Source organism: Cavia porcellus, unplaced genomic scaffold (genome assembly GCF_034190915.1).
Source record: "Cavia porcellus strain 051 isolate PalLab524CR breed Dunkin Hartley unplaced genomic scaffold, mCavPor4.1 scaffold_27, whole genome shotgun sequence".
Lineage (NCBI taxonomy): Eukaryota > Metazoa > Chordata > Mammalia > Rodentia > Caviidae > Cavia > Cavia porcellus.
The window spans coordinates 19923323-19948155 of NW_026947510.1; the positions used below are offsets into that span (position 1 = coordinate 19923323).

Sequence of the window (24833 nt, forward strand, 5' to 3'; positions counted from 1 at the left end):
TGTATTTCACAGAATTAGAGAAGACAACCCTAAAATTCATTGGGAAGGAGGAGAGAGCTAGAAGAGCAGGTCTGGGTGACAAAGGCAAAGTAGGGCATCGCAATCCTAGACTTGAAATTTTGTTACAAAGCTACTGTGATAAAACAAAACAAAACAACAAAACCCAGCATGGTGCTGGCAGAAAAACAGACTCAAGGATCAGTGAAGACAGAGCAGAAGATGCAGATGCAACTCCAAAACCACTCAGCCCCCTTGTCTTTGACAAAAGAGTCAAGCACCTTCACTGGAAGAAAGCTGCTTAATAAATGATGCTAGAAAAACTGATTTTCCATGTGCCAGACTAAAACTAGACCCATACTTCTCACCATGCACTAAACTAAAATTGAAATGGATCAGAGATCTAACTATTGAAATAGGAACACCTAATCAGCTGGAAGATAGAATAGGTAGAACTTTTGAAGATGCAGGTGTAGGCAAATACTTTATGAACAAAATCCAGTTACACAGAAAATATCAACAACTGGAATCTCATTATCGTTAAAAGCTTTTGCACAGAGTGAAGAGACAACCCAAAGTGTGGGAAAAAATTTTTGCCACCTGTTCTTCAGACACTGAACTAATATCTAGATTTTACAAAGAATGTTTAGAAACTAGGAATCCCCCAATTTAAAGACCTAATCCAGAAATGGGCATCTGAAATGAACAGACACATGTCAGATGAAGAAGTAGAAATGGCAAATAAATGTAAGATAAAATGTTCAACATCACTGATCACTGAAGAGATACAAATTAAGACAACTGGGATTCCATCTCACTCCCGTAAGAATGGCTATGATTAGAAATCAACCAATAACAAATTTTTCACTGTTGGTGGGAGTGTAGACTTGTGCAACCACTGTGGAAATCAGCATTGAGATTCCTCAAAAAACTTAACACTAGAGGTTCTGTTTGATCCAGCTATTCCTCTCCTTGGTATCTTCCCAAAAGAATTAAAAGCATCATACCACAGTGACACATGCACACCATGTTTACAGCAGCACAGTTGGTAATAGCTAAATCTTGGAAACAACTCCGATGCCCTTTAACTGATAAGTAGATAAAGAGGATGTGGGTTTTTTAATACAGTGGAGCACTACGCTGCCCTAAAGAATAGGCCTGAGGCATTTTTAGCTAAATGGATGCCCCTTAAGTAAAATAAATCAGACACACATGTGTTAGCATCACCTGGTTTCTCTAGTTTGAGAAACCAAAAGGGTAAAGAAGGACTAAAATGTGTAATAGATGTTGGGAAATGGGAAGAAAATTTTCACATGAGAATGGGAATTAGGGAAGGTGGAGGGGGAAAAGGAAGGAAGGGACAGAAAAATGAGAATGTAAGGGAAAAAATGGAAACAAAGCTTTTATAAGCAAACGGGGAGAGGCGTTGAAGGGGGAGGATACAGAAAGGGAAAAAAAGAAACAAGATACATCATGTACAGGTACAAGCTCCTGTGATTAACCTGATCCCTGTGTATACCTAACTTACCAGTAAAACAGAAAGCCTAGTGAGGGCTTCGCGGACCGGGTTTCCTGCAGAACGTCATTGCCGTGTTGCCCACCGAGGCTGCCCCGGGGCCCTAACTCGGGAGAAACCGAGTGGCGCCAGTGTCCCTGCTCCAGGTCTGGGCCTTGCCCTGTGTGATGACCCTGTCCATCAGCTGTTGTCACAGCTGTGGTAAGTGGACGGTGAAGCACAAACTTAAACCACCAGGGGTGCCTCTTTGAGTCTGTACCCCACTTTGGGAAACTTTCAGGCAATCGGTGCCGGCTAACCCCCCATCCCTAGCTGCCGTCCGCAGGCGTCCCCAGGCCTGGCCGACAGTCTGGAGAGTGCTGCTACCTCAAGTGTGCCACAGGAAGCCAGGCTTCTAAAAATGTGCTGCTCTCCTGCACTGCATTCACCGGCTGTTGTCCAAAGTCATGCTGGCCGTGTGTGGGGAGCGGCTTCTGGGCGCCGAGGCAGCCAGGACAGCGCAGCTAGAGGCACACAGGAAGGAGGACTCCGGCGCTGCTGGCCCAGAGGGGAGGCCGTGGGAGTGGTGTGTTCGAAGTGAGAGGGAAGATTTTGAGCAGGGCTCATGGCCCTCATCTGTTGACTGTGTCTTTTTGAGGAGTGGAGGATCTACTCGCTCATGGAGGAGTGTCTGGCTCCTGCAGCTTCTGTCCCCGAAAGGGCAGAGCGCAGAGCTGGAGGCCTGCTGCATCCGGCCTCCCAGGTAATGTGCATGCATGTAAGTCATTTTACCAGGAAAGATTCTTTGAGTGGGATTCAGTGACCCTGAATGCTTGTAGGAGTGAAAATCAGTAAGTAAGAATTTTTTAGGCACAAGGAAACACTACTCAAGCATATAAAGCAGTGGTTTTAAAATTAACAGGTTACAGTGTTTTGCAAGCAATGACTTTTCCTGGAAATGATAATGTGGTTAAGATTCTTCCTGCAGGACTGATTTGTTTAAAATACAATTTTTACTCTGTACTTTATACAGAATGTATGTGTATCTTTAAAATTAATTAATTCTGATTTCAAGACAGAGTCTTGCTGCGTAGTTCAGGCTGGCCTTGCACTATGTATCTTGGGCTGTGTGGAAGAGATCCCCCTGCTTCCCAAGTATACTTATATATTAATTTCTTCTTTGTGGGGGGGGGCATCATAGATGGGATCCAGGTTTCCTAGACTTTAAATGTATCTTAGAGCAGATTTCCTAGTCATTTAATATCAGTCAAATTAATTTTGTTTCGGCAAAGTTGAGTAAAGGTTGAGCTATGTTAAATTATATTTTCTGTGACTTTTAAAAATTAAACAAATGCTGTAAGCTCAGCACACAGGAGGCTGAGGTAGGTGGATTGTTGCAAGTTGTAGTCTGGGGTACAAAGTGAGCCCAAGGCCAGCCTGAACTGCATAGTGAGATTATGTCTCAAAAAGACAAAACAAAACAAAACAAAAAAACCGAAAGCAAAACCAAATGAATACCATGCATATCAGGTGATAAAGGTCCAAACTGCAGTTTTTGCTTTTCCAAAACTGCCTGTGCAGTTTGAAATTCGCCCCTAGAGGGGGATGTTGTATTGGAAGTTTTAAGTCGTGGAAGAACTTAAAACTTTATTAGAACTTAGAACTTTTTTTGGTCTTTTTTTTTTTTTTTTTTTTTTTTTTTTTTATCAGTACCGGGGATCGAACTCACGACTGCCTGCTTGCAAGGCAGGCGCTTATGCCGCTGAGCTAAATCCCTAGCCCCGAAAGAACCATTTTAAGTCCAAGGAAGCAACACATTTATGCTAACTTCCATTGTAACAGTAGGAGATCATGAGCCTCTCCAGTGTGTCGGTTAACAAACAAGACCATTTTATGAATGACACAACCTAAGACAGAGCTCAGCAGCAGTTGCTTTTGTGAAAAAGTTGGATGAAACACTACATGTTTCGGATCATTTTTCTTCCAGCGCCCCCGGTTGCTGAAATAGCTACATCCTGCGCCAGAGGGAGGCCCCCACGGCCTGGTGAAAGCCAGTAGCACAGAACTGCGCAGGCTCCAGGTTTACATCCGGCTCCTGAGGAATTTGAAATGCATTTTGTTTTGGTTCCTCTAATCTGTTTTGTACGTTGTTGAAAACCTACTGTGCGCAGAGGCATCCTTTCTGTATGGTGTAATCTGTGTTGTTTGATGGTTAAGCACAGTGTGAACTCAGGCATAGTGGTGTCCACAGATTAATTTTAGCTAATGGTTGCCAGAGACGGGGGCTCATTTAGGTCTCCTAAGGCTCATTTGTTCATAACAGCATTGATTTGTTTGTTTTTGTGGTGCCAGAGTTTAAACACAGGACTTCAGAGACACTATGTAAGCTCTCTACCACTGTGCTACATCCCAGCCCTAAGCAATATTTAAAAAGTTTTAATGTGGGGGCCAGAGATTTAGCTCAGCAGTATGATTGCCTTTGTGGCAAGCTTGAGATCGTGAGTTTGATCCCCAGTACAAAAAGTGGATGTGGTGGCCTATGACTGTCATCCTTATTACTTGGGAGGCTGAGGCCAAAGGATCACCAGGAGTTTGAGGCTAACCTGGGGTACATCGTGAGTTCAAGACCAGCCTTGAATACGTAGCAAGACCGAGTCTCAACAACAAACTAAATAAAAGAAAAGGAAGTTTGGTATTTTGAGTCTTCTTTTTTGTCTCTCAGTGCAGGTTTTTGATTTAAACCCCAGGCATCCAACCTCAGGCTTCCTTGGCTGAGATGTGTGAAGAGGGGTGCTCTCGTGACAAAGCTTCCTTAATGAACAAGAAACTGTGTGTACTTCTTCCTAGCCTTCATCCTCACAGGCACCTGTGCATGGGATTAGCGTTGAGGTGTTGTTTTCAGTCACCAAGTCAGTCACAAGGGTGCAGGCGTAGGCTGTGAGACTGAGGAGGGTGGGTTTCAGGTCAGGTGCAGCCCTGCACCCTGTCTTACGCACAGGATCCCGTTGCCACCGGAGCAGTGGAGTAGAGTCTTTCTGGGCCAGATTCCCCTGGCAGTGCTAGAAACCTGCGCTCTGGGGCCATGCACCTGGCCCTCTCCACCCAGCCCATCAGATAGACCCTTTCTGAAGGTCAGGTGGGCTCAGTGGTGAGCATTGCCTGGTGTGCAAAACCTAACAGCCCCAATCCCTTTCCTGTATTTGCCTTTTCACAGCCTGTCTCCGTAGGTGAGATCATTGTGGAAGGTCTTGGTGACACCAGGACCACTCAGGCATCTAGAGGAATGAGCACTAAACAGAGATGGCCCATATTCCCAGGACACAGGGAGTTTGCCCATACACCTTTTTGGTACTTTACAGCAAGCACTAGTGAATCTTTTTTTCTTCCTTCATTAAGGCCTATTTTATTATTCACTTATGGGGTTACAGAGCTTTTTATTAAAGATATGTCAAGGACATTAAAATAAATACCTTTAGCTGGATGTGCTGACATACGTTTATAATCACAGCACTGGGGAGGCAGAGGCAGGAGAGTTGCCATGAGTACAAGGCCAGCCCGGGCTCTATAGCCCAGTCTCAAATAAATATAAGTAAATAAATAAATAAAAGCAAAAAGACAAGCCTGGAATACATAGTGAGACCTTGTCTCAGCAAACCCCCAACCTGGAAGAAAACTGTGGCACTCTTCAGTCCAGGACGAGGGAGCAGTTGCTTTGATGGAGGTGGAAGAGACACAGCTCCAGATCCCATGATGGAGGAGATTCCTGTGAGACCCAGCCTGGGGCCTTTCCCTCACTGCCAGCCTTGGCAGGAGCATCTTGTGGGGAGTGAATGTCTGGAGAGAGCTTCCAGCCTTTGGCTTTTATCTCCCAGCTCTCCTGTCTGGCGATGTGTTCTGTGCTGGGTGTCAGCCCTCCTGCATGCAGATGCTGCAGTCCTGCGGTCAGCATGCGGTCATTATAATGAGGTTTGGAAGCTGCTGCTACTGTTGTAGCATCATTTGTAAATGGTAAAGATGGAAAACATGCAGAACCGGATGTGGTGATATATGCTTGTAATTGTAGCGCTTGGGAGACTGAGGCAGGAAGATTGCCCCAAGTTGCAGGCCAGCCTACATAATGAGTTGAAGGCCATGTGGAACTGCATGTCTCAAAAAAATAGTAAACCATGCACATATGTCTATAGCTCTGAAAGTTTAGGGTTTTCCCTGTTGGCTTGCTCTTTAGGACAAATGCTTTAATCTCGAATGTTTTTGAATCTTCTAAAGGTCTAAGTAAAAATTCATATTTTAATTATTTTTAGTTGTTAAGCCTAAGTCAAAAGGAGGTATCTAGCTAGATGAAGTAATGTACACTTGCAGCTCCAGCTACAGGAGAGGCTGAGTCAGGAGGATCGCTTGAACCTTGAGCTGAGATCAGCCTGGGCACCATGGCAAGGCCCTGACTCAAAAGGAAGACAAAAAGAGATTTAATGTTATTCTAAAAGAAGATCTGTATGACCCACTGCTTCTGTCTTAGCAGGAAATATTTTCTTATGTTCCTTTTAGGAAAACAAGAGACCCTTCATTATGTAAGGAATATTCCCTGTTGGTCAGTGAGAGGGGCAGGTGATTTAGGGAACGCCCACCTCCAGAAGTGAGCCTGTTACTTTTGTGCTAGACTTCCTGGCTGGTTAAGGTGCACAGATTTCTGTAAATGCATGTACTTTCCTGAGAACAGAAGCTAGGTTGGTCTACAGAGCATTCCTTTTATATCCTATTCTGTTGTTTCCAGTCATGAATGTAGTTCAGTTTTTTTACGTTGCACATAGTTCAACATTCCTTCATGCCTTTATGGTTTGGAGGTGTCAAAACAGCTGCATAATGTTGTCATTGCCACATCAGTTTTAACCTGTTCTTTTGGTTTTGAACTTGTAGGTTTTCTGGTTGGCGCTGTGAAGTTGGGGTGCAGCTCAGCAGGAGACACTTGCCTAGTCTGAGTGTGTCCCTGGCTCCATCCTGAGCACCACATGTACACAAAATGTGAATAAAATAAGATAAAAATGTGCTGACATGGGCCTGTAGTCCCAGCTGTGTGGGAGGCTGAAGCAGGAGGATCACTTGAGCCCTGGAGTTTCAGGCCAGCTAAGACAACAGATTCAGACGGGTATCTCAGAAGAGAAAAAATAAAGGGGAGGAGTTGCACCAGGGAAAAATAAAAAGCATGATAAGCATCTCTACTTGAGAATCCTTTTTGTTTGTTTGTTTTGTTTCTGAGATATCATGTGTGCATAATGAAATAACCTTGGGGCTGAAGCCCGAGTTTAATCATGCATTTCGTTTCTGTTTCTGCTTGTGTGAGCTGTCTAACTCCGGCTGACCTTGAACTATAAATCCTCCCGCTTCAGCCGTCATTTCTGGGTCCACTGTCAGTTTCCATACTTCGTGTTAGGGACAGGGGCAGCGAGTCCTCACATCCCTCGGTGGTCCTTGCTGGGCTGGTACTCTGTAGCATCTGGGTCAGCAAGAAGTTGCTCATGGAGACTCAAATCTGTGTCCTGGGCGATGTCACCTATATGAATGGCTGTCACTGGTTCACTGATAGCCACGCTGCGTTATGTTGAGTCGTGAAAGGAAGTCACCAAATAATTTACTCCTATCTTACAACTGTGTTGTTTGAATCATGTGCTTAAAGCACCATTTGACACTCCCTGGATGTCTAACGCAAAGCATATTCAGCAGGTGTTTCCTTCTGTGAAGAAAGCAGGATGCCTAGCACAGCTGCACATATGAATCACAAGAGACTGTTAGAGCCTTCAGACCCCGTCATCCCCTCTTCAGCTTGGGACATGGCCTCCGCACTCACATTTTGTTTTGTTTTGTTTCTTGAGTCAGGGTCTTGCTAGGTAGTCCAGACTAACCTTGAACTTATGACATAGCCCAGGCTGGCCCCAACTTCATGGGGGTCTCCTGCCTCTGCCTTCCAAGTCCTGGGATTACAGATGTGCATCCCTGTGCCCTTCCAACACCCAGAGTTTTAAAAGCTCCCTGTTAATGCTGAGATACAGCCAGCTCTCTCCCACCAGTAATATGTGCTTCTGAGGTATAGTTCTGTGACAGTAACCGAGAACCTCTGTGAAAGAACTTAGCTCATAACAGTGCTCTGACAGTCATTTGGACCCGAGTCAAGCTTCCTGAAACACCAACCTGCAGTAGAGTGATCTCCTGTGTGCTGAGCTGTGGCAGGGCTCATCCTAGCCTGCATACACAGCCACCCTACAGCATCTTAGTGACAGATGTGGGCGTGGGTCTCCCAGCATGGCTCACGTAGTATTAGACAACGCGGAGCCGAAACGGGGGGGGGGGGGGGGCCTGTAGTCCTGGTCCTGCTTGCTGTCCACTCGCTCACTCTAGAGCTGCTGCTGGTCACAGAATCGGGGTCCTCTGAACTCACAGAGGTTAGAACAACCTGCCCCCATCACTCCATCATTCCAAATGCAGCAGTTGCTAGATTTTAGACCATAGCATGTCCTGCAGCCTTTCCTTCCTTCACCCATTTTGAGGATTAACAACTCAGGCCTAGCCTGCAGACTAGCACACTCTCCCTCTTTTAAAAATTTTAATCTTAAGGTACTCTTATGGGACACCATATTTTAAAACTAGTAGAACTGTCAGCTCTTTTCAGTGTTTTGCCCTCTGGGCCTCAGTTTCCCCTGCTGTGAAAAGTTGACATCATCCCTGACTAGGCCCACCCCTCCGCGTGGGTCATGGGTTTTGAAAGAAGTTGCGTGACATTAACACTAAGACCTTAAACCAGGGATGCACGACGAACCCATCTTAAAAAGAAAAAAGAAACCGGAGAAAAAGCCCATCTAGAACACGTCTGGTTTCCAAACAACGGGTGAAGCCACACAAAAGTTGCTGGGACGTTCGCTTCCACCATGTTTTTTTTTTTTTTTTTTTTCTTTTTTAAACTTCATGCTCTGCTCCTGAAAAAGAAACTCGCTGGCTGGCGCTCTCCTCCCGTTTGCAGGGCTCCGCTTCCTGCGCGCCCCTCCCCCGACGTGGGCTCCGGTGGCCGAGCAGGAGCCCGCGGCACAGTGAGCATGCTCGGCTCCCGGGCTGGGCGCCCCCGCCGCGCGCCCCGCGTGTCCGCGCAGTCGGCTCGCAGCGGGCTGTGAGCGCGGCTTTGTCCTGGGAAGTGCGCCCGTGTTCTCCTTCCTCTGCGTCGGGGACGGACTCGCTGAGGCCCCCGGCCGCTTCCCGGACGCTGCGGCCAGGACCCTGCGTGCGCGCCGGACGCCCGTCCCGGGAGGGGTCTGAGGCGGGTTTTGTGCGCGCTCCCCTTTCTTTCTCTTTCAACTTCGCCGTACTTTGTTGCGATCCGGGGCCGGGCCTCGGCGGGCGAGGGAGCAGGAGCCGCCCGCGACCACCGCGTTTGCAGCGTTCTCCCCGGCGAGAGCGAAGAGCTGGTTTCCTCGCGCGCCGATAAATGCTGTTTATGAGGATGGACCTGTTGAACTTCCAGTACCTGGACAAGATGAACAACATCGGCATCCTGTGCTACGAAGGTACGGTGCGCGCGGCCGCGCCGGGGGCCGGGCCGGGGCGACGGCCGGAACAATGGGCCGCCGAGTCGGGTGCAGGCCTCGGGGCCTTTGTGTGGCGCCCCGAGTCCTGACCGCCGCGTCCCCTCTGCGCTGACACCGCCGCGCCGTGGGCGGGGAGCTGCGGCCAGCGGCCTTCTGCGCCCCCCTCGCCCGGGGTGCGCCGGCCTCCCTCCGCCGGACACTACGTGCGCTCGGCGGCCTCGGCAATGGCCCGCCCGGCCCGGCCCGGCCCGGCCCGGCCCGGCGCAGGGAGGCCCGGCCCGGCCGCGGGGCGCGCTCTGTGGCGGCCCGCAGGGACGGCGGACCCTCCTCCCCGTCCTGATCCAGCGGGGCGCTTGCCGGGTTTTCTCTAAGGCGGGCTGGAGGAGAAAAGAAAGAAAAAGAAAACAGACCCGAACTTGGGAGGGGAAGCTGATTCGCTGGTGTTTTTCTTATGAAATGAACAGCTCTGTTTGCCACTCAGACCTGGAAAACTTGTTTCGTTTTCCCTTTCGAGGAAAAAAGTCTCCCAAAATAATCACCTCCGCAGATAAAGATCTTAAAGTTTTCTGAAAGCGTATTTATTGTTACTTATTACTAGTTCGGTCGGGAGAACGCCGGTGAGTGGCTTTCTTGGAATCTGCTGCCTCTCTGCGAGCGCCCGCAGCCTCGGCCCGACTTGCTTCTCGCGGCGTTGACCGCCCCTGTTCCTTCTAGAACTTTCCCCCAGTAAACGGGGAAATACAAACTTCCAAGGCAGTTTGTTGTATTGTCTTGGTGGACACATAATGGGATGTTTCAGAAGCCAGGCGGAATACGGCGAGCGATCAGCCTGAGCTAAGGGGGAGGCTGGCTGGGAAATGCACTCCAGATGCAGTTTTCGGTCCCGGTTGGGCTCAGGAGGAAGGGCCAGCGGCGCAGGGTGGATTTACAGTGGAGTCGTTTGTAGCGCCCCTCTCTCCGGGTATTTGGAAGGAAGCAGCTTGGATTTTGAGAATTAAGCCGATAAATGGGATAATAGGCTATCCGTGGGTTTCCACATCTGCTTCTCTTTTCCTTATTATGAAAGTTAACATTATTTTAACACCAAAATAAATACACAGGGTACGCAGAAAAAGCATGCGAAATGCTTACTGTGTAGAGCTGAGTTGCTCGCCTCCTGGTGGTTTGCGCAGTGTAAACAGCGCACACATCTGGTCTGATTGCAAAGGGGTCTTTGGAGATGGGCAGCGATCCGACCGGTTTTTTGTTTTTGTTAAGAGAGTTGCACCAGTTGCGGCGGCTCTCAAAATCCAAGCGCTGAGATTGGTTTTGAAGGTCTCAGCCCCTTAGCATTGCAGGGAAAGCATTTGGGAAATGGAATGCACCGTTGGTAGGCAACGAGATTCATTCAGGGCACAGACGACTTTGTACCGTAACTTGCAGATCTGGAAGAAGTGAATTGTGTGACCATTTAGCTTGAAAAATTAAAGTGCAGATGGTTCTTTTTATGTTTCAGACTAGTTGTAAAGCCATATGCCTTAACTGCTGCAGACATAGTTTTCCCTGCAATGGACTATATGACCTCGCTGGCTTTGTTCAGTCTTTCTAGCAACTTCCATGCAGTGGATATTGTTGGCTGGTTACCTGCAGCGGCCCGGGTCTCCCTGAATCTTGAGAGCCCTTTCAGTTTTATTTATTTACTTCTGGGTTGGAACCCACAGCCTGAGCACGTTGAGCACCCACACTGCGGTTTGAGCTCAAATTTAATTAATTGAGGTGAGGACTTCCTGCTTGGTACCCCATAAAATGCAGGCAGAGCTAGAATGAACAAGGGGTGGACTGCCACCCTGAGCAGGGTCCAGGCAGAACAGTTATCGTGAGAGAGGCCAGGCCCAAGCTGGGAAGGCTGGGTGTCGGCTGACTGCCAGGCCCTGCTTGCTTCACTGATGATCAGTGGATTTGTGGCCCTTGCTTTTGTTGGGGGACCTCATGGTCACTCACCCTTCCTCACCCCACCAAATGTTTCTGTAATGTCCATGGGAAGCCCACTTTTCTCTCATTGCCCTGAAAAGGTCATAGGCCAACCCCAGCCCTGGTTGGTTTTGTACTCAGACCTTTCAGGAGCCCCTTCAAGGCAGGACCTTGTGTCTTGCTGCTCTCTGGATCCCCGAGGCCCTGGCCAAGCTCTGGAAGTTGCTCTGCAGGGAGGTGAAGGTGGAGGTCGGAGGTCAGAGGTCGGAGCTCAGCTCCAAAACCACCAGAAGATAAACCCCCCTCTCTCCAATGACAGCTGTGGCTGCCCCTGTATAATTTAGCACTTAATTATAGACTGCCCTGTCTTCTCTAATTACCTGATTGCCATGGGACTTTTCAGGGCCTCAGACATCATCTGATAGCTTTGCCTTGTTTTCAGGGAGGAATTGAGGTCCAGAGCTGCTATTTTGTTTAGGTTTCTTTAGCAAGTCCGTTGTGGAGTTAAATGGAGGTGTGAGTGCGTAGATTGGACTGTTCTGAAATTCTGTACCCGCACCACCTCACCAAACATGAGTATGTCTGTGTCCTTCACAGATCCTTAGCCTGTGGCTACTGGGACCTACACAGCCCCTTACCGAGACAATAATGACACTGTGGGTGATCTCTGGGCCCTGAAACCATTTGGCTGCTGGACTGAGTTTCAAGGTGGTGTGAGCCAGGTGGTGTGATTCTGGAAGAGCTGCCGACAGACATACCTGTTGGTGCTTGCTGTGGGGGACTTGGGTTCCCAAGGAGGACTGTGTAAATGACAGTTCTTAGCAAGGGTGCCCCAGGCCAGGGAGCAGGTCAGACTGGACTTTTCTCAAGCTGGCAGTGTAGCTGTAATGACCTGGGGCTGAGCCTGAGGTGCCCAGGGCTATGGCTGTAAGCTACTATTACTGACACTAATTATGGGTTCCAAGTCATCCCAAGTGTGTGACTTAGTAGAAGAACCCTCTCCCTCTAACATAGTGGTGTGGTTTATGTCGGGAGAAAGGAAAAACCAAGTGTATATTGCAACCATCTAGCTGAAGCCAGTCAGTCACTGCTGCCTGCCTGCCGGTGGGGATGCAGCCCCCAGAAGAAACTCAGAGCCAGGCCCTGCTTTTGTTCCAGTCTGAGAACTGGTTGTGGGAGGAGCTGAATGGAGGAAAGGCCCAGGTGAAGCCACACCTCTTCTTCTGCGGGCTCCTGCTGACAGGGGGTGTTGGGAGGTGGAGCCCAGCGCCCACCGGGCCCTGCACCCCTCCTGGAAGGGCGGCTTCTCCCAGCCTTGGATCTCTCCTGCTTCCCGCAGAAGCAGATTTCTCTCCCTTCCTTCCTGTTTCCTGTCTCTTGGGCTCTGTCACCCTCTCTTGTGGGGTGCTGGGTGTGTTGCAGCCACAAAGCTGTGGAGGAGCCCCCTTGGGCTGTGAGGAGGCCTTGGGCCCTGGCTGCCCTTCAGTTCCTGCTGGCCTTGAGGATGCTGCAGAAATGTGGATTGTGTGGTGAAGAAATTCAATCCAGATTGAGCATTTATTTGCATGCACACAGATGTATAAAAAGTTTTGCAGGGAATGTTGCTGGCTCTCTCTGCTTCCTCTCTGTGTATTTAATGCTTATTAATGATGATTTGTAGTTAATGGTATTTATGGGTCACATATTTAGCTCATTGTAATTATTTTTTAGTCTTGCTCAGCAGTGTGTGTGCAGTACAAAATAGCCCCCTCTGCCTTTTCTGTCCTCCACGGAAAGCAGCCTTAATCGTGGGTACTGGTATAGCCTCTGCTGAGTTCTGAGGGCTTCTTGTGTGCTTTGGTATCTTGTCATCAGTCTGCAACACTCCTCCCCCCTGCCCGAATTCTGAGAATTGTTTTCATTTTAGGCTATTGTATACAGAATATGTTTTAATTCTGACAATGTGAGTCACCACTAGTTGAAAAAAATGTTTATTTACCCTGGAGAAGATAGAAAATCTATTTTTGGAACTCTACTTTTCTATACTCTTAACAATTCACCCTTTGTAAAGATACAAACTGAAATATACTTAGTGAGCAGAGGAAACGCAGTCCCGCCCCTTCTGCTACCCAGCACCCTTGCTCTTAAACATGTGTGGAATGCCTGTCCATAGCTGTGGAATGTGCGAGGGCCTCTCCCACTCCCTCTTGGTGGTGTTTGTTATGAAGTGTGGCATGCCTAAAGCAAAGGGAGTTTACAGCTAAGAAATGAGCCACCTTGTCAATAGGGCTAGGTCAGGCTAGATGTTGTGGTGCATCCCAGTTGTTGGGAAGCTGACGCAGGAGGATCCCTGTGAGTTTGAGACCAGACCTGTGTTGTGACTCCATGGGAGAGAAGTTTCCTACCTTCTGTGTGGGGACACCCTGGTCCCTTCTCCACCTGCTGCTCTGCTGTGTGTGACTGGTGCTGGTCTGGACTGTTTCCCTGGTGCCCGAGACTGGGTCCTCTCCCTGCATCCTTCCAGGCCTGCAAGGCTGGAGCTTGCACGGACACCCACCTCGACTGGGGTCTGCACAGTGACTTCAGTGCCAACTTCATGAGCAGTGAGCCTTGTTACAAGCTGGCATCTTTGTAGTGCCAGTTTCTTTGGATGTTAAAGCAGGGACTTTTGGACAGAGAAAAAGCTTAAGTTGCTCTTGTGTGCCCACAGTGCTGTCCTTTGTAGGGACAGCTGTTAAGGAGCTGCAGGTCACCAGAACAATAGCCTGCATTGTGCGCCATCTGAAATTGTGAACGACAAGACTTCTCCCTAGGTGCTGCTCTTGAGTTTGATTTTTGTATCTGTTTTGCACGAGAACAGTTAGTTGCCTGTTAATTCTCCTTGGCGGGTGGATTGCAGTAGAGTGAACTCCAGGAGGGCAGTGTGCTGCGCATGCGCTCTGCCCGCCTCAGGGGGGCGCTCACCCATCACCCAGCTGGAGTGGCCTGGCTTTCCTCCCTGACAGCGGCCCAGGGAGCGATAAGTGCCAATTCCTGGACACTTTCTCCCTTTGAAAATAAACACTTCTTCCATGAGACGGCAGTGCTCCTCAAGCGACATGGGATTGGTTTATGATTTCATGTTAATGTCAGCGGTTTTTTCCTCCACTTACTTCCTTGCATTCTTATGCACGACCTTTTTGGTGGTGGTTTCTCTTTTGCACAGCTGATGAACTATTGACTGACCGCCATAGAGAACTCTTGTTTTATTTTCTTGCTAAAAAGCTAAGCCTGGTTGCTAATGCTTAACATCACCGAGGAGAGTGATCTTGCGCCTGTTAAGGGATCCGAAGGAACCACCAACCAGCCTTGAAGTCTGTGGCGCAGAGCGTAATGGGGAGGAAAGACAGTTTTGCTTCTCCACCCCATCCTGTGTGAGAACACTCAGCCCTGTTCTGCTGTCTTGAAAAGTGGGAGCATTTACAGCGGTTTCTGGAGAGCTGAAGGGCGGTGCGTGGGCCTGGCACGGAGTGTTTGAAGCAGTGCATGAGAAGTGCGAGCAGCATTGTTTGTCCAGTGTGGAGAAGACCCAGCTGCTGACCACCAGGTGGCCTTGCGTCCCCACATGCAGGCTCTGCTGGGCTCGCTCGCCTGACTTGTCTATCTGGCAGACTCTGGAGAGGACCAGGGACTCACCGTACGTGCGCCCCTCCCCCCATGATGTGCGCATGCTCAAGCTCCTCCCAGTTTAAAACCGAAAGGAGCCCCTTCCAAGACCTCCTCTTCGCTCTAGCTGTTTCCCTGTCTTCTTCCTAGCCCAGTTACTGAACTAAAGTCACCTCATGTCTGCTTCCTTTTTGCCCCAGTTCTCCTTAATCTGATGTTATCTGATTTTTAAAAAAAAATTTTTTTTTTTTGAGACCTGGGTGCGGTGGTGTGTGCCTGTAATCCTAGCACTGGGCAGAAGGTCTCTGCAAGTTCGAAGCCATCCTAGACTGTGTTCAAGACCAGCGGGAACTATATAGCAAAGATCCAGTTTTGTTTTTGATTAACAAACAACATAAATGGATTTAGTGTTTTTTTTTTTTCTTCCTATTTTCTTTTTTGTCTTTTTCGTTTTTATCGGTAGGGTTCTATTTTAATACACAAATATTAAGCAGTTTCTGCTCCTGTGACTTGCTGACTGCTCTGGAAAGGTGATCCCCACGGGAAAGTTAAGTAGATGTGTCTTAGTCTACCTCTGCTGCTCTTTCTGTCATGTGATACTGAGTTTTTCCATATTCTTTCTACTCCTGCCTGGCTCTCATCCTAACCAGGTGCCTGCTCCAACAGGTGCTACTGTGCAAACCCGGTAGCACGGTCAGCGTAGGGGCTGGGGGTAGAGGGATGTAAGAGGTCCGTGAGAACTGAAGACTGTTGTGTCTGCTTGAGAACCGATGGAGAAGGTTTAGAATGGCAGGGGTGTGCACTTGCTGCTGGGGCTCAGCCTGGAGGGGTGGTCACCCATTGAGGAGGCGAATGATCTCTTGAGAGGGTAGGCAGAGCCTGGTGCCAGGGAAGTCATCAGGTGCTCATTTTTATGGTGGATGATGGCTCAGCTTGTATCATAGTTTCTTGTCACTGGGACATAACAAAACTGACATCCACAACTTAAGGGAAGACAAGGTGTATTTAGGCCCACGATTTGTAGAGGTTTCAGCCCATAGTCAGGTGGCTCCAAAGCAGGGTGGTGTGGCGGAGAGACCTGGTGGAGGAGATCTGCTCAAAGTGTGGGGACCAGGAGTGCAGAGGATCAAGGGAGGAGGAGGGAAGTGAACCCCTCCAGACCGCGCCAGTGGCCACCTCCTCACAAGACTTCACTGCGCAACCTTGCATTTAGCTGTAACCTCAGCAGTGGACTCATGCACTGTGTCTCACCCCCATGATCCAGTCACTTCCCAAAACCCTGCCTAGGAACAGATAAGGCTCTTGGGGGACATCCAGATCTAAACCATAACAGGCATACAAGTGACCCAAGTTCTGGGGTGAGGGTGTGGGCTTAGTTGCTGAGTTTTTTGTTTTGTTTTGTTTGATTTGAGTCAGGGTTTCACTACAAAGTTTAGGACGTCCTTGAACTTGCAGTGATCCTCCTGCCTTAGCCTCTCAGGTACACTACTATGCTTGGAAAAATTTTGAATATTCTTGGTATGTGTTTCTAGCACTCAGAGAAATCACTGCCTGTGATACTAATTTGGGGTAGAAAATAATGCTGCTTGGGCAAGCATCATCCAGGAGTAAAGGGTCATATAGCCGCTACTTAGGTCTCTTAATTTTCTATTACTAAACTAACTGGGCCGCTGCCTCTGATCCTGTCCCTCTAGGATGCATTGCCACATACATTGCACCCTTCTCCCTGCAGCCTCATCTCCCACCATCCCCAGCTCACCCTTCATTAGACTGCTTTCTGCTTGGCCCTTTCTCTGGGCTCCTGTTAGTTGTCTCTCAGGTACCAGGTTCCTTTTTGTCTGTCTTAGGGTAGTGCTCGCCCATGAGGCAGGGTTTTGCTAAGTTTGCCAGGCTCACCTTTCCCTTGGGATCGATCCTTCTCCTTCAGCCTCTTGCATAATCAAAGGGCTTTAGTCAGGAAGTGTCTTCTCAGCAGATCAGGTGCTTGCATTTCCACGCCATGCTGTGCAGATTTCTGCAGCGTCCTTGCTCTCAGTTACTCACCTGTCTGCCTTCCTGTCATTTCTGGGAAGGTGGGGTTTTTGTCTGTCAAATCTTCATTCTCAGAAGCCGGAAAAGCCAGGCATGGTGGCTTGCATCTGTCATCCCAGTATCAGGAGGTTGAGGCAGGAGGATCACCAAATGGTCAAGGCTACCTGGATTATATAGTGAGACCCTATCTCTAAAAACCAAATGAAAACAAAACAAAGAACCTCAAGCAAGTTTTGTCAGTTTATAAAATGGGCTGGGGATTTAGCTCAGCGGCATAAGCACCTGCCTTATAAGCGGGCAGTCGTGAGTTCGATCCCTGGTACTGATAAAAATGAAAAAGACAAAAAAAAAAAAAGTTTAGCAATGAATTTGAACATATTTAAGAAACATTTATCATTATTATGACTTTTCTGAAGCAGTTTATTAAATGGATCTACCAATGCCTTTCTATTAAAGAAAAGAAACACGGAAGCTGGAGTAGCCCGCAAGATGGGCAGTGGCAGTCTCAGTTTTAGGGTGTAAATGGGGGAGCAAATCCCGGAGGCTAGCGAGCTGGTAGGTGGCTGGGGTGGTACTGCCCACCCCGCCCAGTTCCCCAGCCTGGGACCCTCTGTTCAGAGAGCTGCCCCTGGGTGTGCTGGGGATGAGACAGCAAGGGCCTGGCTGGGGGTCACAGCAAGACAGAAAAGAATAGTTACGCCCAAACTTGAAAAGTCCCTAATGTTATGTTCAAACTTGAGAATGTAGGTGTGAATGGATAGTGATTTCCTCCAGATGCATTTCCCTGGGGCTCACGGGCCTATCTGTTAGCTCTAGGCTGGACGTTGTGCTCCATCCCCTGCCTCCAGGGGTTCTCCCCAGAACCCATTTAGGTTCTGGTGGTGATGAAATCTGTTCAGATCTGTTTTTCATCTGGTCAGGGAAAGACCTCAGGAGACAGCACCCTGAAGACAATGGTGAGGCCAAGTAAGACGCAGGTTTGGGCTGGAGTTTCTGTCTGTTCCCTTTTACTTTGTTTTCTTTTTCCTTCCCCTTCTTCCTGTGACCCCACTTTCATTGTTGTTTTGTTTTGTTGTTTTTTGAGACAGGATCGCATTCTGTATCCCAAACTGGCCTCCAACTTCCAGCAATCCTTATGCCTTAGCCTCCAAATGCTGGGACTCAGTTGTGGCTTGCCACACTAGCTTTGATATTCTTTATAAAGGCAGCAACCAGTTACAGTGACTGTTCCGAGTTGAAGGGTCTCATCCCACAAAATCATGTAAACACTCAGAGCTGGTCTGTGTTTTTAGCATTTGGAGAAGTAGGATGACTTCAGTTTTGCGCGTGGGTGGTTGGCCTTGGGTTAGTGAAACTGTGACTTCCAGTTTTTGTTTTGTTTTTTTTTTAATTTGCTTTTAACAGTTCATACCATTTGTTCTGGGCTGAGGACCCAGATCAGCATATATATAGGATGCCCCGGAGCTTCTAGGCTCTCTGTTGCCAGGCAACACATGTGTTCCCTACAGGACTTCTGTTTGGACTCCTGGAGTTGTACAGTGGATTTGCCTGGCCTGGAACTTGATCACTTGCATCTAACACTTGCTCTCAGTGTAACAGTTTTGAAATCCATCCATGTTGCCACATGGGCTAGTGGTTCCTCTGGTGGTGTTTAGGGTTCATCACATGACTGGATCAGAGTCTCTAATCTGTTCTGTGATTGGGGGACATTTGAGCTTTGTGCCAAACATTTCTTACCATGATAAAATTTACATAGCATAAATGTAGTCTTTTAGGGCTGAGTATGGTGGTGCACACCTGTAATCCCAATGTTTGGGAGGCTGAGGCAGGAGGATCACTGCAAGTTTGAGGCCAGCCTGGGCTACAAAACAAGATCTTGTTCCCTGCCCCCCAAATTTGTAGTCATGGTTGAGTTTTCCTCCTTCCTGGAAACAAGCTGTGAACACACACACCGCTTCCTCCAGGGTGCCTTGGCTGCTCTGTCTGTCTCCTCCTTGGCAAAGATTTGCAGTCTCACAAGTCTCTTAGATTTTAGCTGGGGACTGGCGGGCCTTGTTAAGCTGTGGTCATTGTGGACCTACGGCTCCTTATTTCCTAGAGTTCCTGTGTAGACGCTGCTGAATGGGGCTGTGTGTACTCCTTCCTCATTTGGGAGCAGAGGTGGTGACGCGGTGTTGTCAGAAGAGGACTGCTTCTACAGGTGGGTGATGTCGGTGGCTCCAAGCGTGGAAACTGGTGGGCGCTGGATCCACGGCTGTGACCAGGTGGAAACAACTTCCTGTAGTGTGGTGTGGCTTTTGTTTGGTAATGATTCACCTAACCACCGGCCTGTGGAAATAAAGATCAAGGGTCACACTTTCTTTGCCTCAGGGTTTTTTCTGTTTTGAGACAAGGTCTCACTGTGCAGCCCAGTGTGGTCTGGTACTCACAGAGATTCTCCTGCCTCAGCCTCCTGAGCTCTAAGATCTCAAATGTGGCCACGAGGCCCATTGGCTTTTTAGCCTGATTCATTCTTTCCATTGCCAAGAGATCTGCCGTTCCCACCTTCCTGCCCATCCATCTCCCAAGTGTGATTTTCCCCAAAGCAGGAGTTGAACCCTTGACGCAGTGCCCAGCAGGATGCCATGTGCTGTTTCCCACTGTGGTCCTGTCCCTTTCCCCTCCGGAATTGGGGCCATCCTGCAGCAGGGCCGCCAGTGGGTCTGAGCATCCTGTAGCTAGGGACAGTTTCTGACTGGGGATATTGGAGTCACGGTAGCATGGATGTTGTGGAAATGAGAATCCAGTTTCACTTCACCCATACACATGCCCTGTTCAGAAAGTGACTGCCAAGTGGCTGCATGCCCACCATGTTCTGTGCCCCTCCCTGGGCACTTCGACAGTCTGCGTGCAGTCGCACGAGTGTGAGGTGGCAGCCCTGGGACCTGCCGAAAGGGGACAGCGCCAACTTCACCGGCGCGTCGTCAGCTCTGCACGCTTCCAGGTCCATGGTGCCTGGCTGTGGCGCTCTGGCTGCTGCTCCTTGTGTCACTGGGGGTGGTGTGCGTGCCACCCACACTGCAGGGGGCTTCCTGCTGCCCTGCACATTGCCCGCGGCACCCTTTGCTGCACAGCCTGGGAGCAGTGGTGACCTTGGACCTTGGACTGGCACGCATGGCGCTTTGCTGTGTTGCGTGTGTGCTCGCTCACCTTGGGCTGAGCCGTTTCAGAGACTACACATCCTCGTCACTCTCCCTCACCTGTGACAAACTGCCATCAGTTTGCTGATTTATGCTTCACCCTCAGAAAGTAAGAAAATCACCTGTGGCCTAAGTCCTGTGGAGTGATGTTAATGTGTTTGTTAGTATCTCAGCAACATTTTCTGTTCAGTGATTTCTGTCCAGTTTCAGATGGATATATAGGATATTTGGTTTGAAAAATCTCAAAATCATGTCAGAGATTTAACCCAATGTCATTTCTAAGCCACGACATATCATAAGTAAGCACTGTATGGTTCTATTCTTAGATGACACAGAGTCAGATAAGGCAAGATGCCAGGTACTGGAAACCTACTCGGAGAGTCCTATGAGATGGATGCCCAGCAGGGGATTATATGGTGCCTCTGGTGATACCTAGTTATTGTGCATGGTCACTGCCCTTTGAAAAGCAGGTAGTACAGAGGGAGGTGCTTCTGGCACTGTTGGCTGTTTGGAGGCTGAAACCTTTAGAATTGAACATCTGTTGTTTTTCTAGATTTTTAAAATCATATTTCTATCACTGTCACAAAGTACCTGAGAAGATCAATTTAATAAGGGGAAGGATTTGATCTGGCTTAATGGTTTCTAAGGTTCCAGTCTGCGGTTGCTTGGCCCACTTGCTTTTGGGTCAGTGGTGGTATTATAGACAACTAAGTTAGGTAGACATACAGGCAGGCAGACAGGGCTGGGCTCTGCAGGGAGTTGGTACAAAAGATGAGAACACATCCAAACTGTGGCTAGAGGCACATCTGAGAAAGATTAAAATCACAGTGGCCAGATAGACATACTGTCTTAAGGAATAAACAAGCTCAAGATTACTGTTACTGACCTTTTGAGATTTCCTATGCAAATAAACCATTATCTCTGGGGTAGGCCATCCTCTCCCACCCACTAAGACTAAAGGCAAGACAAACTGTAGATTTTCATACCCTTGCCCCTAATTGGGTGGCTGTACTTGTAATCTTACTGGTTGGTTATATATTAACCCATGTTGTACCCACCTTGCCATTTTGCTCTATAAAACTTTCTCCTGGGCTCACTGACAACCCATTTGGGACCCCTCCTGTCTCTCAGCAGCTATTTCTATTCCACATTCCTGTTCCCCGGTGAATTTTCGTACTCTTAACCTTGTTCCCTACAGTTCATTCTTTGATTTTGGGGAACATGAAACTCTGTATCTGGCATCTAGCAGGTAGGGAAATACACGTTTTTCTCTGTATTAGTGGGTCAGCAGGTGTGGGAGCATGTGGCAGGGAGGCTGCTCACTGTGGTGGCTGAGAAGCACGACTGGGAAGGGGCAGGTCCTAGGAGACACTTCAGCCATGCCCCCAGTGACCTCATTTCCACCTACCTCCTAAAAGATTCCACCACCTCCTAGGAACCCTTGAGGTCTGGAGTACACTTATCTAGCCATAATCCTTGTTATGTTATTTTTTATTTTGTAAATGTTTGTAAATCCTGTAAAATGCAGTGTTTGTGCAGTGCCATGGAGTCAGGTGTCTTACAAGGTGGCCCCTCTGAGGACACTTGACTTCGTCCTGCTGCTGGCTGTTGTTTCCTCCCCAGGTTACCTGTGGGGAGGGTCCCAGGTGGCCCAGGGTCTGGGGTCCTCGCTGGATGATGATTCATGTTCACTTTGTTTTGTTTTTGGAGCGTGGGATGGAACCCAGGGCCTCTCATGTCCCAAGTGTGTGCTCGCCCTCTGAGCTGGGTGCAATTTGGACAAGTCCCCTTTGAGCAAGTAGAGACCCATTTATGTGGTCAGTTTTTCTTGCCTCTGTTCTCTAGACTGAAGAATGGACAAGTTGGTAGTTGCAGATGTGCCTTGTGAGCCCGAGTCACAGCTTTCGGCGGACTGAATTGTTTTGTTTGCCTAAGACGTGTAGGATGTGCTTGGCAATTTAGGCCTTGTAAGTCAGTCTGTAAGTCAGCCTGTGGAAAAGCCATTTCCATATGGGGAACCAAGGTACCAGTTAGGTAGGTGAAGGTCCTCCAATTCAGTTCTGATCTCTGCAGAGGTGAACTTTCCTGAGCCACACACTTTTGTCTGGAAGCAGAGGTGCTCTCTTGAGGCAGCCTGTAGCTCCTTCCACATCTCACTCAGGGACCTCAGCTCTTCCGGCACAGCGTGAGCAGAGGTGAGAGCACTGATCACCAAAGCAGCAGCCCTCTAGCAGTTTGGAAGGTTCACCCCAGCCCAGTGTGACAGGCTCAGCTTGCTAATGGGGGCGGGTGAAGTATGCAGAAAACCCTTGGGAAAGCCACACTGGTGGAATTTGGGGGTCTCTGGTCTCAGCCTCAGGAATGTGCAGCTTATGTTGCACATTCCTGAATTTCCCATTTCATGATGGCTGCAGTGGGCCAGGAGCTACAGCCAAGCGCGCTGTGAAGGGGCAGTGAGAACGTCCACGGGGTGTGAGGGCCCCCGAGATCTCCCAGCGTTCTGCTCAGAAGCGTGGGAGTGTACAGACCCTCAGCTTGAGCTCATCTTCCCATTTTCAGGAGTGTATTTGTTCCACAAAGATAGTCACAGCTGGATGGTTGTAGACACATTCAGCATTGGCAAGTTCCAGGAAAGCCTAGGCACAGGATGAGAATTTCCCTTTTATGTATGTCTTGCTGAAAAAAAAAAAAAGATCCTTTGCTATTTTTGTGCACTTCTTTTTTTAAAGGGAATAAAACAACAGTAAAATGAAACAAAACAGTGATAGGACAGTAGGAAATCTACAGCTTTTACTGTATTGCATATTATTATCCTCTAATAGTTAAAGACTACAGGCCCCAGGTTTGCAAAGTTAGCCAAACAACACAAGTGTCAGGTTGCTTCCCTGCTTCAGTTATTATCATCTCAGCCTGGGTTGGTTGCTTACAGGTGTATGTGTGGGCGGGTGGGGTGGCAGCTTCTACCCTGGTTCTCCCCAGCTGTTGGGAGCTATGCCAGCACATGGGGGATTGCACAGCTTTCTTGCTTGAGACAGGGTCTCGCTATGTGGTCCAGGCTGGCCCTGCTCACTGTGTAACCCAGGTTGCCCTCAAACTCATGGTCATCCTCCTGCCTCAGCCTCCTGAGTGCTGAAATTGCACTTCCGTTGCAGCACATGAACAGCACGTAGACATAGTCCACTGGGTGACGTCTCATGTTTGTGTGTGGGCTCAGGTGGGGGTGAGGACTTGGCTGGAGCTGGTGACTGCTGAAGGACTGTGTGCTTATACAAATGGATGGTCTCAAGCTGCAGCTGCCTGAATGAGGGTGTGCATGGGACTTTGCCACTTTCAGTCCTGCAGGTGGGAGCTGCCCAGCCGTGCCCATCTGTGACGTTGGGGGCTTGTGCCCAGTGTGCTGGGGGCTGCTGATATCATGGCCCCAAAAGGCCCTGAGAGAGGGGGGAAGGAGAGAGAGAGAGAGAGAGAGAGAGAGAGAGAGAGAGAGAGAGAGAGAGAGAGAGAGATTGATTAGTGGTACATAGGGAATAAGGAACTGGGAGAAGCCATCATGAAATGGGAAACTCAGGGGTTGCAAACCACTCATCCATTAATTTGCCAGAAGTTAATTGAGAGTAGGCCCCAGATTAAACCGTTTTAGTTTTGCTCTATTTCTTCATTAGTCTGATTCCCATCAGCTGTGTGTCAAGGCTGCAGCAGTTTAAGAGTGTGCTGGTGTGGGAACCATTGTAGCAGCCACTGTCAGTGAGGCTTTAGAGAAATGAAGTTGGCACAACATAGTGAAGTTCTGCCATCTGTTAGCAGTGTTACATTGCACTGTTTGTGGGAACATTCACAGAAGGCTTCGGGAAGATGCCTGAGCTTTGGAGATGGCCCTACGCCTAGAGTGCACATTGATGTGGCTCATTACTGAAGCACTGGCCAACAGGTGCTCTGTGGTGCTCAGGTGGAGTTGCTGGAGCCTCCTCATCGTGCAAAGGCACCTGCCTGGAGCAGCATGGAAAGGGCTTTGGGAAGGACAGCTGTGGCCAAGATCATAGTCCAAGCCAAGAGGATGTGTGTGTTAAAGCCTTTTGCTCCTGAGTCCCAGGGCCTGGGTGACCAGTAATGATTTTGAGTACAGAGAACTCATGGGACTGGATAATCTTTGTGCAGGTCATACATCCCGTAGGGGACTTGCATGCAGAATATATAAAGAGCCCTTAAAATTCAGCAGATAAAGGGTTTGCGTAGCCGTTTCTCCAGAGAAGACACATAGCCAGCTGGAAGCCACATCCGCATCCTTAATCACCAGGAAAAGGCAAACTGGAGACCCCTGTCCAGAAAGGCAGCAGCAGGTGGTGGTGAGCTGCAGGGCCTGGAACCTCCACGGTGGCGATGCGGTCATGAGGTGGCGCTTTGGAAATTGGTGTGACTGTTCCTTGGATGCGCAGCATGGAGACACCATTTGACCTGGCTATTCTAAGTAGTACGTGCCGGAGAGAACCGAAGATGTCCCCATAAAAACCCGTCCATCAGTGTTCATAATAGCATGGTTCATACAGATAGTAGCCAAAAAGAAGACTCCACTCCAGTGCCCATGGCCAGGAGCAGGTGTGCTCACAGAATACCAGCCTCGAGTTCCTGGCAGCCTGAGACAGACTCCCTGGACCTGAGCTGGTCTCGGCTGTCTAACAAGGTGAGGTGGCAGGAGTGCCTGCGCAGGGCATGTGCGTCCTGCTGGAAGGAGGGAGGCCTGAGAACACGCTGGAACATGTTGTGCCAGACACTTGAGGCCACAGAGCTGGCTGGCCTGGGCAGGGTACCGCAGTCCAGTAAGGGTCTAGTTTGGTGATTTGGGATTGAGAAAATTGTTTACGTCATTCTAAAATTCGGTGATCTGGAATGGAAAATGCTGATTCTTTGCAAAGCTCTCTGTGTACACAGTGCTTTAAATTGAAACACGGGCAGAGTAGCAGCTGGAGGAGGACTCTAAGAAGGGCCCCTGGG

At 48.9% G+C, this 24833-nt stretch overlaps 1 protein-coding gene and 1 long non-coding RNA gene across 5 annotated transcripts in view; one reads left to right on the plus strand and one right to left on the minus strand.

Moving 5' to 3' along the window:
• Positions 1–24833, plus strand: part of Vgll4 (vestigial like family member 4) — a 99096-nt gene that overhangs the window by 35669 nt on the left and 38594 nt on the right. The window contains exon 1 of one of the 4 annotated variants that reach the window (XM_003462730.5): positions 8528–9039. The exons of 2 other annotated variants lie outside the window; for them this stretch is intronic. In XM_003462730.5, coding sequence (XP_003462778.1) covers positions 8961–9039 — 79 coding nt within the window. In that variant the 5' untranslated portion in view covers positions 8528–8960. Of the gene's footprint in view, positions 1–8527; positions 9040–18605; positions 18866–24833 lie in introns of those variants that run through there. One more of the 4 variants, XM_005000325.3, reaches the window with a different exon arrangement.
• LOC134473512 (uncharacterized) lies at positions 8071–11361 on the minus strand. The gene is made up of 2 exons (XR_010043781.1): positions 10192–11361; positions 8071–10113 (listed from the first exon to the last, which is right to left on the minus strand). It is a non-coding gene; the product is annotated as an uncharacterized LOC134473512 (long non-coding RNA).